A 16,024-nucleotide genomic window follows, 5' to 3' on the forward strand; every position below is an offset into this window, starting at 1 on the left:
CATATTCTGCCCCACACTGCCCATACTCTCCAGTCCATAACTCACACACTTGGTAAAAGCACCTCTTGAAGGGGAAACCACGGGCCATGTCACATTTCACACACGGCTGCGGGGTCAGCCAGGCAGGAGTTGCACTGTGGCATGACTTTCCACTGTGAAGTGTTGCTTTGAAAACTGATGCCAGGCCGTGATGGATTTAAACCATTAATAGCGAAAACAATATTAGGTGTGTTAAACTATTTCAATGTTATTTATTGTTGAGAGTACCCTGACAAATGTCAGTGCATAAAATTGAGTTGTGGAATGAATCAGTTGTAGTGCAGCAGCAAACTTGCTTTACACAAATGAAGCCAGAGAGATGTGTATTCTCATTTAAAACCCCACACTTTCAATTAAGTAAAAAAAAAAAAAAGTTTAACCTAAAACTCACAAAACACATATATAAAGCACAATTCAAGGCATTATTGTTTAAATTGAAATGTTTAATTGTCGTACAGAATACACCTGACATTGTCATGATACTGCTATAGTTACTATTTTAAATAAGCTTTTATTGTTACATTTTCCTCTTTATGATTCCTCTTTATTTTAAACCCAGTTAGAATTTCAGTATTTTTGTTGGTGTTGTATGTTGTTGTTTTTTTTATTACATCTATAATCTAAAATGTTTTTATTCATTTTATTTCACTTTTAGTCTTAGTTATGCTAGTAGGCTACATCAGGTGATATAGTTAACTAAATGAAAATGTGAAATGCTGTCTTGACCACTAACAGAAATAGTTTTACATATATACACTGTAAAAAAAAATTCAGGACTCCAGCTGAAAATGTTCTAGTGACTGATCACATCTAAATTTTTCAGTCGGCCAAATTGAATTTAATTCACAGAAATTCAGTTTGGCCGACTGAAAAATTTAGATGTGATCAGTCACTAGAACATTTTCAGCTGGAGTCCTGAATTATTATTTTTTATAGTGTATATATAGTATAACAATATAATAATGTTCTTTTAGAATAGTATTTATTATGCTCTGAGATTGAATCGCAGTGCATTATTTTGCATAGTTGAACTGCATCAAATTTGTAGCTGCTTAAAAAAATACAAATTATAACCAATAACTATGTAACAGTTTCAGTTTTTGAGTAATCCCGCAGTTGCTGTACATCACTTTTCATTGTTATGTACTGTCTACAATGAATGACACTACTAGAAGATAAAAAAATGATTTTAAAACAGGATTCTTTGCTTAGATGCACCAAAAATAGGAACAGGGGTCTTTAAATGTGCCGGAGGTGTGTGTGGAATGTCTTTCTGCTAATTAGAGAAATATTCTCAGTGTTCTGTGAGCTGGGATGGTGTTCAGATCCTGAGGGAGAGAAGAACAAAAATACCCCACCCAGACATGCCTGTGTCGTTTATATCTGTGGGACTGTTTATAACCAACCCTGTCTGTCTGTACTTAGGAAAGATCCACAGGCCGCTCTATTCTTTACTACATAAGCAAGCAGAAGAAGAATTAAATGTGAAACTGGCTGCTTTATTAATATGCAAACCTGATGCTTGAACCGATCTAGTTAAAAAGTTTTCAGAAGCCAAAGCTTAGCACTGTTTTTAAACAAGTCCTTTTCTACACAGATGAAACATGGATGAGATTATTCACAAACTCTCCCATGAGCGGCTTTCGTCTCAAAAGATGTATTGTTTTTATTGTATTCTTTCTTAAATGCTTGGGGGGAAAATCAAATATTGTTGATGCTCATCTACCAGCTCATCCAGCAATTCCGATGCCCCAAGTGTAATTTGCATCATCTCAGATTTTATACATAAAATATCCCATAAACTATGGCAAACGATGACTGCTATTAAAAGGCTGACAAAGAAAGTAGATGAGAAGCCAGCATCATTGGTATGCAGATGTGGCTTTTCAAGACTGATTGTGTATCTGTTTAAAAAGGCCACCACAGAAAATGACTGTTTTTTTAGTCATGTAGTTGTCAATCACAGCACACACTCACTGTAACTTTCTTTCCACTTTCACCCTGTCACAGTTTGTTGCATAAACATTCACTGAATTGTTAACCCCTAACAGGGTTAACAGAAGAATCATTATTTTAACAGTATTTTTTTTTGTTTTGTAAAAACCTGTTATTTGGTTAATGGTAAGTTTCTATACTGCGAATAACTGAGAATTATATAACATTACATTTAATGTAATTTTACAGAAAAATGTTCTTCAGTTCAAAATGCTTTTCAGTTTTTACAGTTAACTATTATTAAGTATTTACAGTTTTTTTTAAATGAAAAGACCAAGTTATTGTATGATTTAGTTAAAAATCATAAATTGACATTCCCCAAAAATTCCCTGCGCGACACCTGACATTTGGGTGAATTCAGGATCATTCGGAAACTTTTTGCCATTGTGATGACTAAGAAAAGTGTGCCAAACAACCTGAATTCAGCCCTATTTTCAGTGGAATAACCAGTTTTATGTTTTTTTCTTATTCCACTCAGTTATGCAGAGTTTTATGTTACATAATGTAGTTAAATGAATGTTTACTGCATTGTTTTAGAGTCATGTTGCCATGATGGTTTTTAAATGTACCTGCAGCTTGTTGAATGGTTTTGATTCTTCATGATGTATTTCTCATCACCTGTCTTTGGTGGTTGTCAATTCTATTATATATAAAAAAACTGATCTCAGTAGGCCAACCCATAGGTTAGTATTAACAATATATCAGTTAATGAAATACCGGTTTTTACTGTACATTTAAGACAAATCTGTAAAACCTAAAATGTTGCTATTTTTTACATCAACTTAATCACTTTTGTTCTTAAATGAATGTATCTTATCACCAAAATGATTAACTTGTAGTAACCAAATGAAAAGTAATTAGTATCATCAAGTACTGAAATAAATTATGAATAATTATAAATCAGTATAAAATGTTAGAACTCTCTATCCTCTTCTTCTTTTTACAGGCAAGTCATTCTTATTTATTAGTCACTTTACAATTCTAAACAATCCTTTAATCCTGTAATGCAGTTCATATTTTTCCAAACTAATTCTGACGAATCCCCAGCACTTCCCAGAGCTTCTGAAGAAGGGGGAGATTGCAGTGTCCAGCACATTATGCCAGACCACCTTTATCCAGTGCAGGTTTATGGTCAAGAGCTGCACGCTGGGAACTATCAGCCTGAAAAAGGAGAGAAGGCAGATAAGTCATTTTTAGCTTTCTGGTCTTCTTTTAGACTTCAGTTCAGATTTTTGACACAGCTGACTATATTACATGGCTTTACTTTAGAGTCAGTTAAGCTTTTATTGCAAATTTTACTGGATAAATTTGAAGTGTACTTGGCTATTACTTTTTCAGGAAAAATGATATAATATGTGATGTTCCATAAGGCTCTAATCCCAATTTTCAAATTTTAATTAACAGGGAATGTACCTTGGTGTTTAAGACAAACAAAAGTACAAAAGAAGTCTAACAGTCACCTCAAATGATCTGCTTCTGTTACCGATGTGTGTTATGGATTTGAACTTGAGCAATTAGAATTATAACACATTTAAAGTGTGTGGGGGGAGGGGGGGGGGAGAATCACTAAACACCAAACACCATGAAAGCTGTTATATTATTTAATTATTGATAAGTTTAAAGGGAAATGTTACTAGTAACTAATTGATTAAAAAAGTGTTTATCGTTATTTTCTGTGAACAGGCAACACTTTTAAGGTTCTATACTGACATTGGTTAATAATGCATTATGATTTATGATGCCATGAACTATAACAATATCTTTACAGTATCAAAGTTAATTAAAAAATGTTTTAATAAAAATGTTAAATGTTAACACTTTTAATAAAAAATTATAATAATAGAAATAAATATGAATAAATGGTGTAAAAGTATTGTTGATTGCTAGTCCATGTTTGTACATCTGTTTACAGTTTTACTGTTCTCAAAAAGTCGACTAAATAATGTTACAATGTAATTAGCTAATACATTGAATCTAAACAATATTTTAGAATATAACTTTATTAAAAAAATTAATAAAAATAAAACCTGTACCATGCATCATGTTATGACTGTTTGGGTTGCCACAGTGAATATTAAACTAGAATCTCGCTTCTGTTAGTGAGAAATAAATATCAGGTCTTGTAGTAAAATGTTTTCCCTTCACACACACATAGTTATAAAAAGAACAGTATGCAGATTTTTACTTTTTCAGTAAGAAGAAAATCAATCATGTTTTACATTTTTACAGTACAATGATCTACAATTGTGAGCTTTCATAATCCAAAATGTTGAAAACTTTTGTTGGCAATTTAGAAAAGTAATCAAAAAGTAATCAAATGTAATCAGTAACATTACTTTAACAAAGTAACATATTGCTACTTAGGCTATTACATTTTAAATACAGTAACGTGTAAGCTGTAACCTTCCCATTATGATATATTGTCAGATCCTTTTTTTCAATCAAAATAAGGCCTACTAATGCTAACCCTAAATTATGCAGATATGTCACACTTTTGCTTTATAGGATTTTTTTTGTTCACTAACTCGTGACTCACCAAATATGTATACAGCTGATGACAGCAAAGAGAACACCAGCAGCCAAAGCCAGCGGCACAGCGAGCAGCAGAGAAACGACACGGTAAAACCAGAGTGTGGACACCTCAAACAGAGCATGGCTCCACAGCCACACCTCATCACAGCTGCGCACTGAAACGGGCTCCGCTATCACATCCTCAAAGGTCACCTGAGCAGACACATTATGAGGGAAACCGTCACTTTAGACCTATAACTCAACCCAAACCAACCCTCTTACTGGTGATAACTGATTACTCTGAGTAAATTAGAATCTGTGTGTATTTTTGAAAGTCCTGCAATACCATTGTTTAACATTAGAGTGCAGTGTAGCATTACAAACGTAGTAGCAACCAGCCACCCACTACTGGTGTTGATTTAAGACTAGATCAGCAACACTGAAAAAAATTCAATTCAGGTAAGGGTGAGCTTTATAATTAAGAAAAATTAAACTGTGTTTCTAGGACATTATGAATAATATAGGCCTACAAGCTGTCCCATTTATTTTGACATCTAGCCTTGGTCTCACTTAGAAAATGTTTAGCATGTTGAGAAAAGAAAATAAGGTTCTTTTAAAAAAATGTTCACTGAAATGTTTTTTGGGGCCCAAAAATAGCAATATGGCATCACTGCATATACAGTGAGGAAAATAAGTATTTGAACACAATACGTTTTTTCCCAATTGGAAATCATGGAGGGGTAGGTGCATGTCCACTGTGAGACATCATCTATTAAAAAAATCCAGAAATCACAATATATGATTTAACAATTTATTTGTATGATACAGCTGCAAATAAATATTTGAACACCTGTCTATCAGCTAAAATTCTGACCCTCAAAGACCTGTTAGTCTGCCTTTAAAATGTCCACCTCCACTCTATTTATTATCCTAAATTAGATTCCCCTGTTTGAGGTCGTTAGCAGCATTAAAGACACCTGTCCACCCCATATAACCAGTAAGAATCAAACTAATAACATGGCCAAGACCAAAGACACTAGAGACAAAATTGTACACCTCCACAAGGCTGGAAAGGGCTACGGGGACATTGCCAAGCAGCTTGGTGAAAAAAAGATCCACTGTTGGAGCAATCATTAGAAAATGGAAGAAGCTAAACATGACTGTCAATCTCCCTCAGACTGGGGCTCCATGCAAGATCCCACCTCTTGGGGTCTCAATGATCCTAAGAAAGTTGAGTGTCAGCCCAGAACTACACGAGAGGAGCTGGTCAATGACCTGAAAAGAGCTGGGACCACAGTTTCCAAGGTTACTGTTAGTAATACACTACAACATCATGGTTTGAAATCATGCATGGCACGGAAGGTTCCCCTGCTTAAACCAGCAAATGTCCAGGCCCGTCTTAAGTTTGCCAATGACCATTTGGATGATCCAGAGGAGTCATGGGAGAAAGTCATGTGGTCAGATGAGACCAAAATAACACTTTTTGGTCATAATTCCACTAAACGTGTTTGGAGGAAAAAGAATGATGAGTACCATCTCAAGAACACCATCCCTACTGTGAAGGGTTCTGGAATGGAAGCATTCTGCATTTTCAAAAAAACATAATTTAGTATGTTTATGTATCCATTTACATTGTACATACATACATACATACATACACACTTGTTTTGTGTATTCTGGGTTGTGTTTAACAAATAAAAAAGTTACCATTAGTTCCACCAACACAGACTGTGCCCTGTGTTCCATCTTCAGTCATATCTGTGCAAAAATAGCACAAAACTGTTTACAATAGAAAAAATTTAGTCATTGATAGTTCCTTAATTTTGCTCTCAAAATGCACCAGATGGGACCAATGTCCACCCACCACAGTCTCACAAAATCCTGTGGGAAACACTGTATATATTCATACCGTGTCTAAAAAGGGTCTAAATAGGAGTGTTGCCACCATTAGTCTGGAGAAACTGCTCATTTAGTACACATGTCTGTAAGCCTGATAAGACCAGCGGACCATTAGTCTGCAGCTGCACTGTGTTGATTGTATGACTCACCTTAAGACACTTGTTGATTCCCTTTGGGTCTCTGTCCTTGATGAGAGCCTTTGTGTTACTGTGAGCAGCCAATGAATCCTGTCCTTCTGTAACACCAGGAGCATCATTAGAATTCATTTCATGCTGATCCAAGAGTGAAGACACCTCCTCCTCCACCTCCTCCTCCTCCTCCTCCTCCTCCTCCTCCTCCTCCTCCTCCTCCTCCTCCTCCTCAGTTATCTCTACGTCTATAGCGATGTCCTTTCGAGGTGCTGCCTGGTCCATTGTGTGCAGTATGTGTGTGTTTGTGTGGTTGTCTTAAAGGCTTCCTGTGGACATACTGAGAACAACAAGATCGCAAAGCGTCTTCCCAATATGAGCGAAGTCACTTGCACCAAGATGGCACATAGCAGAAATATTTGTGCAGCCTCATCACCATCCAAAATGGCTTTTCAAGAGGACATTACATAAAATATAACATGATTTATTATATTTGGCAAAGGTTAGTTAATTGACATTGGGTGGAATGAGTAAGAAAGGGAAGTTAGATGGGTAAATATTTCTCACTGAATGAGTCTGGACATCAGTGTTTATTATACAGTGGCTTGGGAAAAGTATTTGGACTATTAAATAACATGTAATATATATATATATATATATATATCCACAAAAAATATATTTAAAAAATGGTCTACAATCTTAAACCTCAACATATATTTGTAAGTGATTTTGATTAAGTAAATGTGTCTGTGGTATTTTTTAAATGTGATTTTCTCTATGTGAAAAGTGTTGATTAGTGTCTAAATACTATTGCCATGGTGTGACTGGAGACAGACATATTGGAATTAACATTTACACCAAAACAAATGGACGGTGCACGGAAGAAAACTGCGAAGGACAGGGGAAATGAAAGGGTACTGCCTACAAAATGAGGAGCGTTGTGTCCTTGTTGTGCTGGGCCTGGGAGTGAAGGAAGTAAAGGTCAGGCCACTGGAGGAGGCATGAAGGTCATGAACCTTGAGGAAAATAATGATAGTTTTGAAGTTTATCTCAAAACCAGATTAATCTTTATGTTGATTGTATTGTTATACTCACCTCAAAACATAAAAGATGGGTGGAGATTGTAAAGAAAAACATGAAGGTCTTCATCAGGATCGATGGGCTTTTGAATGCTGATTTCTGTTCTACACTAAATGACCGTCATTTCCAAAGGTCACTGACAGCATTGCTCTTATTGACTTGTTACTGAAATTATATTTTCATTTATATTATTCAAAAAATGAATCAACACCAGTGAAAATATATAAAAAAATATATATATATATAATTTTTTTTTTTTTTTTTTTTTTAATATTTTAGACATGAGTATCAAGATAATGTATACTTGCCTATAATTCTTTAAGGTCTTTTGACAGTTTTTACAATTACAGACTTATAATAAATATTAAAAACAAAGACTATTGCATATTTTACCCTTTGTCTATAAATTCTTGTAAAGGAAGGAGAATCCTTGTCCTCATAGTGAAAGCAGTGAGCATCTGCATTCTCCAACCTTTACAGCCATTAGATCATCTTCCAGAGCCTCCTATTAATAACCAATGTCAGCCTTGACTGTCTGTGAGAGGACTTTTTTTTTCTTTCATCTGATAGTTGGAACATTTTTTAATCTCTCCTGACTGTCCTTCCAGAAACGCATGTGCAAGGATAGAGGATGATGAATTTACTTTTAAAAACTCCTGAATCCTACGATACTTATCAATAGTATGTCCAATAGGAGGCACTTTGTCTCAGAGAATTTTTCACAGAGATAATTCAGTTTCACCTTCTTACTACAGAGAAACTTTGGATGTTCACACTGATTGTGTAACAGAACTAAATCCCCACACGACTCGCCCTGAAAACATCTGGCTTCTGGATAAGGATTCTGCCATTAATGCAGGGTGATGTATAATTCATAATTGATTTTGATTTTGAACTTGAGTCTTTATTCCATGTGAATATATATGATTCTTTAGAGGTTAAAATAAAATCAAAGCCAAAATATGTAATTTTCACTGCTAGAGGTCACTTATTCAAAACAAAGGCGTAGCTTGATGGCGCCTTGATTTTATGGAGCTGCACAGACGACCGCTCCCGCTTCTTCTGGTCAAGCGTGAGGTGAAGCAGTACTGTTTTATCATATTAGATAGGCTACATTTGAGTGTATTGAAAGTTGTTATAATGCTTCTCTGTGCATTTGGTCGATGGCTACTATGAGACACATGTTGCACACTGCAGTAATCTAGATTGATGGCACGGTAAAACATGGTACTCAAGATAAATCAGGAAAACTAAATTTAAAGAATAAGACTAAATGTGTTGAGCGATATATAAATATTATTAGTTTTCTGAATGCATTCTAACAGTTGCTCACACACAGAAAAATAGGGTGTCAAAATTGTACCTTTAGGGGTACAACAGCTTGTCGCTGGGGCCCCTCCTGTTGCTGCAGTTATGGATCATTCCATTACCCTTAAAAGGACATCTTTGTACCTTTATTATTCCTAAAAGGTGCATATTAGTACCTTTGAGTACAAATGCATACCTTAAGGTACTTATGAACCTTTTTGTGGTAAAAATGGTACAAAGTCCTTTTCAGGGTACTGCCCCAGCGACAATCTGTTGTACCCCTAAAGGTAAAATTTTGACACCCTATTTTTCTGACCTGTCTAATAAAACCAGGGTATTCTCACAAAAATGCGTATAAATACGAGTGTGCAATGTCGTGGAATGTATACGCCAAAACTCATTTTGGCGTGTCTATGGCACGCTGTTTTTCGCGTGCATATGATACGCATTTTATGGCGTATTATACATACGAACCCCCCACCCCACCACCCTAAACCTACCCAAGCGTGTGTCATATATACACCATAAAGTGCGTATCACATGCACGCGAAAAACAGCGTATCATATGCACGCCAAAATGAGTTTTGGCGTATACATTCCACGACATTGCACACGCGTACTATTTATACGCATTTATGTGTGATCGGGTTGAATAAAACACATAATATATTAAAGCATCTTTGGTTTCTACAAAATAAAAAAATGAATGGTAATGTGGGTATGATATCATTGATAGGCAACACAGACAAGGTCATTGTCCTTGTTAAAATTGCTTATATCTCTGGATTTAAACATTCTTGGCGAACATTTGGGATTATGTAAGTAACGTTACACAATCAACAAAATATATAACATTGCTCTAGTGTTTTTATTTTTATTTATTTTTTTTATGTTTTAATCAAAAAATCTTACATATTGTGCCTTTAATACATCATTTACTCACCATTGTGTTGTTCTAATGCAGTAAGGGCTTTTTTCTTTAATGGGGCACAAAAGAAGAATTAAACACACACACAAAAACCCCATGCTTGTCCATAGAATGGCAGTGAATAGCTAAAAGCATCAAGCTTCTTTAAAAAAACCACACAAAAGTAGCATGATCCCATGTGACGTGTCGTATATTCTGTGTTTTGGGGTGGGGTAGGCGGGTTTGGTTAAATAAAAAATAAAAAAGTCACGTATTTAACAAAAAATCCTGACCATGGCCATTGGTCAGTGCACATGCATGTTCATGAGTTCACTCACCTTGCCCAGAATAAGCACACAATTTGTGAGAAATCAAGATTAATTCAAACACATGACATGAATGAAATAGGCCTACAACTCATATACCTTCTTCTCTGAGGTGAATCCTTTGTGTTCATCTTAACACAAAGTTATCACGTTCACATCCAACTGTCGCATAGGATCAATCTGTGATATGCGTCTTTTAAAAAAAGCTTGATGCAGGTAGCTATTCACTGCCATTATATGAACAAGGAAAAAATCTCCTTTTGTGGTCAATAAAACAGAAGGGCATTTACACAACATCGGTGAGAAAACGATGACTTAATTTCAGTCACTATTAATCTCTATCAGTAATTAAAGTAAGTTTAGCACTATATGCACTCGTTATTTTCGTTAACACAATCAAAAACATAGTACACAACAGCAATCATGTGGATTCCCATGGTGCATTGATGTCAAAAAGGCAATCATGATGATCATAACACAAACCCCCTTGTGCCACTAAATTGATTTAATAAACTCTGATCCAACTAGCTTAAGTGGATTTCAACAGCAGGATTCAGAGCGCTGTGTTCCAACACTCACACCTGCCCCTCCAGCTGTTGCTGCAGTTATGGATCATTCCATTACAGATTTACCCCATCCCAAAACCTGGTTTGAACCAGCAGATTCAAACTAATTTTTATCCCTACAGCTCAGTTGTTGCTTGGCACATGTAGAATAATCACATATTAGACATGTATTTTCTGTCGTTCAATTCCAAAGATTCAGGGAACCAAAACACTGTTGCTCATATCAAATGCTAAGAATGAGTTTACAAAAAAAATCTTAAAATGGTCCATTTAATTCTAACACCATGTCTACACCTCAACCTGTTGTGGCATGACTTGAGGCTACCGACGCGACAAAGCAACATTTGCAAAATAGATTTTTTTGTGTCATAAATACAGGGCATCAGTTTAATTTGTCATTCTACATCAAGTGTAGACAGCATCACTGATTATAATGGGTTCTTTTTGCTTTTGTCGCGTTGTGTCACGCAGAATACTCAGAACACAAATGAAGATATTTTTGATGAAATCCAAGAGCTTTCTGACTGCCAGAAAGGTAGTAAAGACATTGTTAAAGTAGTCCATGTGACTACGGTGGTTCATGTTAATGTTATGAAGTGATGAGAATTCTTTGTGTGCGCAAATAAACTAAACACAAATAACGATTTTATTCAACAATTTCCTGTTTGTAGTAGAGCAGAGCTTCCGGGTTCTAGGTCAGAACATGGCTCAGTATTGGCCACTGATTGGTCAGCTCCTGCGTCAGCCTCACACGCACATGTGTTGTGATCATCAGGTGAACAGCGTCGGCCAATAGTGAGCTGGCGTTCTAGAACCCAGAAGATCTGTACAGCAAAAGAGACTGACATGGAAGAGAAGACATTGTTGAAATAAAGTTTTTTTTTTTTTTTGCACACAAAGTATTCTTGTATTCTTAGCTTGATACCAGACTCTTGTAAATTTAATTTGTACAGAGAATCTGACCACTCTCCATTGACAAGCATTAACTTTCTTGAAGGCGGGTACTCTGTTGAAGTTTTAAACTATTGGATCTGCCCAGAGCCACTCTGGATCTGCCATATCCAATCACTAAAGTTTATGCATGACGTATGTCATCTCAAACTAGCGCACGACATCAATGTCACACATCAATGCCGTGATTAGACTGTTAAAATTTGAACGGAGAAAACCAGAGAATATACTGGAATCCCAGGCAGAGTACTGAAAGAAAATGAAAACTGTCTGGAAGTATGTTGGAGCCAGGCTATAATAACATTAAGGTTGAACCACTGTAGTCACATGGACTATTTTAACTCTTTCCCCGCCAAATACAGAATTTTCCGTTATTTGTGAGAAAATGCTTTCCCATTAAAATCTGGCTTTTTTAAATAAAAAAACAACTTACCCATATTTAAGTGTTGATTAAAAAAAAGGTATGCATAAATCTAGAATAAAATGTCAAAGACCCAGAGTTGCCAATGTCTTTCCTACCTTACAGGTCCACTGAAATCCAAATTTTTTTTTTTTAGCTTTTAGTATGATTGTGTTTTAGCTTTGATTTTTAGCATTTAGATGAAGTTAAAAATAAGCTGGTATGTTCCAAAACTATGACAAGATTTGCATTAAGGAGATATAAGCATTTAAAATTTACAGTCTCCCACTTCCGTTAAAACGAATCTCAGATTTTGGTGACATCATCGCAGACTTCACTTTCAAATCTTCTGTCCAATCAGAATGCGCTCTACAATCTAAAGCCCGCCCCCTACACTGCTGAAGCTGAAATCGTTGTTAACACACATTTACTAATTTCTACATGGTGAAAGGCACATAGCACAATATATATGTGAGAGGAAACCATTCAGTGCAAATATGCATTCATTTGAGGCGAATAAAGTCTGTTTTCACGTTAGTTTCACACACCGCAGCAGCGCACACACCCCAACGGCTCTCTTCTAAATTTAGACTACAGACATGAGAGCGCAACGCGGATCATATGTGCGTGTCGGCGCAGACAACAAACATATCGACCTATTTGAACTCTGCACTTCAGAATGCTGCATTTCAAAGCGACATGGAGGAGATTATGATGGTAAACAGTGTTAGAGGAAACTGGCTTTACCAAACAGAGAAGGTCCTCTAGACAAACTGTATATTAACGAAACGCTATTGGCTGTTTCAAAAAAGGGGAGGAGCTGCTAACAGCTGGAGCCGTTTCAGGGGAAATCACGCCAGCACATTGAATAATGTGCCGCGTTTCAAGGCACTTCAGTGGACCTTTAATGTGCTTAAAGTGTCAATAACGTTGCATTCTATAGCCCCATTTCCACTGAAATTACCCAGAAAAATTTGTCCCAGGAACTTTTTTGCCCCACACCTGTTGCTGCTGTCTTTGTTTCCATTGCAGTCTAATGAACGTGAAAATTAGTCCAGTGACGTAGAACTGTGTGCATAGAACCCACGGTCTAAAAGTCATAAAGAGGGTCAATGGTCATGGAGGACTAAGTTATGATCAGATTTGTTGAAAAAAAAACATGAATTTTTTTCTTCATATATATATGAAGGTCTTGAGGGTCTTATCATGATTCATTTTCATTATTTGATTATTATTATTTAAAAAAAAATTATATATATATATATATATATATATATATATATATATATATATATATAGAGAGAGAGAGAGAGAGAGAGAGAGAGAGAGAGAGAGAGAGAGAGAGAGAGAGAGAGAGAGAGAAGACCCACATTTTTGGCATGCTTCAAATTACGTTTTTATTAAGACATGGCCAACTGCAACCCACACAATATTTAAGCAGGCCTTCGTCGCCTTATTATTGTCCATTGTGGAGGGGGGTGGGGCTTGCGTCTGATCATCTGACCATGATCCCCTTCCCCCTCCCCTTTAATAATTTTCCTTTAATCTTCACCTCAACATGTCTAAATCCTTTCAGGTTCTATTTTTGCCCGGCCTTGTTTTGATCATGACGGGGACACTCAAGTTTATGAATCCCTAATCATGCCACCATCTACCTGCCCCTCTCTCCCTCTCTCCCTCTCTCCCTCTCTCCCTCTCTCTCTCTCTCCCTCTCTCCCTCTCTCTCTCTCTCTCTCTCTCTCTCTCTCTCTCTCATGCATGGCTTGTGGTTTTATTGTTTGAAGTGACAGATCAGGTCACTCTATTGAATCACTGAGGAGAAAGACCTGTTTTGAACCAAAGACTAATCCACAGTGAGGATACATCCTGTTAGCTTCTGAGAATATAGAGCTTCTTTTCCTTCACATACTGCAGTTGGTGCAGTGACTTTCTTCATAATGACTCCAAAAGGCATAGATCTGTCTCATTTCATGTCTGAACCTGCCATGTTAGTGTAATATTTCACCTTAAAATGACCACTGAGAATGAAGGGGATTACAAAAAACCCTCAAAAAAATACTAATGAGAATTTCTTTCTTGCTTTTATTTTATGCAAAATGAAAAATGTTCCTTTTTCTCCTTATTCATTTAGGGGTGACATGTGACCTAAATCATCTTTATTTGTATATGCAGTTCCTTCAGACCACTTTCCTTTACACATGCCAGCAATCGGACAGTTTGCCATGTTTACTAACCAAAAAATGGAATATACTGTACAAATTACATAATTAAAAACAAATTCAACACCTAGTGTGCAATATGAACCAGTCACTGTTGCTGTTTGCAGAAGACAAACAAGCTGGCTCCTGATTTTTGCCCTTGTACACTAAAAGGCAACTAAGTTGTACACTAAGTTGTACACTAAAAGGCAAAAGACTATAAAATCTCACCACGTTATTTGATTCTTGCATTGCATGGTGATGATTTCTGGTATATTGCTCTCAACGGTTACACTCAAAGCCTACATCTCAAACTATAGGTAATTTCATCCTCATGAAATGGTTATTATCATATATCGCAGATTATAAAAAGGGCTAGCCTGAAACCCTTTATTTCATCCAATCTGCTAGGGCTATACTCAAAGGCGCCCTGTTGCTATGCAAGTCCCCGTCTCATCACATTTCCATGGTTACAGGGCAACAAGGAATTAGCAATGAACATCAGAGCTCCCTAAGATACACATATTTTCCTAAAACGAAAACTAAATTAGGCCTGGTGGTGATGGAGTGAGAAACTTAATATACAATGGCCTTAGAGTGAGGCATTAAATCACATTTAAAATGCTATGTAAGAAATTTGTTTTTATTTTTACAGAGAACATTTTTTTTTACATATTAATATTAATGGCTATTTGTGTCATGATAACATCAATATAGTGGCAGAAAGCACCATTAACAGCCAAAACTTAAATAATGGTAATTATTGAGTACGAGTGTCGATATGAAATGAATGAATAATGACAGAGTAATTTTCAATTAACTCCTTAACATTTTAAAATATGGAAATAAATAAACATGTAACAAAAAGAATTTCATATTTAATCTTATCATGGATTCTTACTGATGCCACTGATCAATAGGAACCATAGCAAAAATTTATGAATAAATAAATTACACTGGTCCAAAGATCTGATTAAAGGTATAGTTGACCCCAAACAGAAAATGTTGTCATCATTTACTCACCCTCATGTGGTTCCAAACACACGACTTTCGATCATCTTCAGAATTTGGAACACAAATGAAGATCTTTTTGATCCCTATAGACATCTACATAACTACCACTTTGACGCTTCAAAATATTGGAGATCATAATCCATAAGAATTGAGCAGTTTAGTCCAAATTTTCTGAAGAGACTCGATCGAAAAGAGACTTGTACACAGATTGAATGTGAATTCAATCTGCTCATCATATAATGTGTCTCTTCAGAACATTTGTACTAAACCTCTCAATTCATATGGATTAGTTTTACGATCTCTTAATTAACATTTTGAAGCGTCAAAGTGGTAGTTGCATAGTTACTGAGCCCCACACATGACATGCAGTAAAAAACTAGTAGGCTAAATCTTGCGCACGATTTACTATTTCGTTCCCTTTGATTTATTAATAGTGTGCGAGTTTTACTAATTCGTTCCCTTAATTTGCTAAATCGTCCGCACAATTTATAAATCAAGGGAACGAATTAGTATAATGTGCACACGATTTATAAATCTAGGGAACCAATTAGTAAATTGTGCGCACTATTTACCTTTTTATTTATTGCATGTCATGTGCAGGGCTCCGTACATAGCTGTCTATATGGAGGGACAGAAAGCTCTCGAAAAGATCTTCATTTGTGTTTCGAAGATGGTCACACAGGTTTGGAATGACATGGGGGG

The 16,024-nt window shown here is 36.1% G+C and overlaps 1 protein-coding gene across 1 annotated transcript; it reads right to left on the reverse strand.

The window, feature by feature from the left end:
• Positions 1-1,805: 1,805 nt before the first annotated feature.
• LOC137093372 (caveolin-2-like) lies at positions 1,806-6,857 on the reverse strand. Its single transcript, XM_067458186.1, has 3 exons — positions 6,594-6,857; positions 4,571-4,758; positions 1,806-3,195 (listed from the first exon to the last, which is right to left on the reverse strand). The coding sequence occupies exons 1-3, from the start codon at positions 6,855-6,857 to the stop codon at positions 3,003-3,005; spliced, it is 645 nt and encodes a 214-aa protein (XP_067314287.1). The 3' UTR covers positions 1,806-3,002.
• Between the last annotated feature and the right edge of the window lie 9,167 nt (positions 6,858-16,024).

The sequence above is a fragment of the Pseudorasbora parva genome, chromosome 12 (assembly GCF_024679245.1).
Source record: "Pseudorasbora parva isolate DD20220531a chromosome 12, ASM2467924v1, whole genome shotgun sequence".
Lineage (NCBI taxonomy): Eukaryota > Metazoa > Chordata > Actinopteri > Cypriniformes > Gobionidae > Pseudorasbora > Pseudorasbora parva.

Excerpts from the sequence above, each read along its gene's own strand:
- LOC137093372 (XM_067458186.1), bottom strand. The coding sequence starts at position 6,857 with ATGGACCAGGCAGCACCTCGAAAGGACATCGCTATAGACGTAGAGATA. Across the intron at positions 4,759-6,593 it reads GAATCAACAAGTGTCTTAAG|GTGACCTTTGAGGATGTGAT; the intron begins GTGAGTCATACA and ends GTGTCTGCTCAG. Across the intron at positions 3,196-4,570 it reads ATCAGCTGTATACATATTTG|GCTGATAGTTCCCAGCGTGC; the intron begins GTGAGTCACGAG and ends CTCCTTTTTCAG.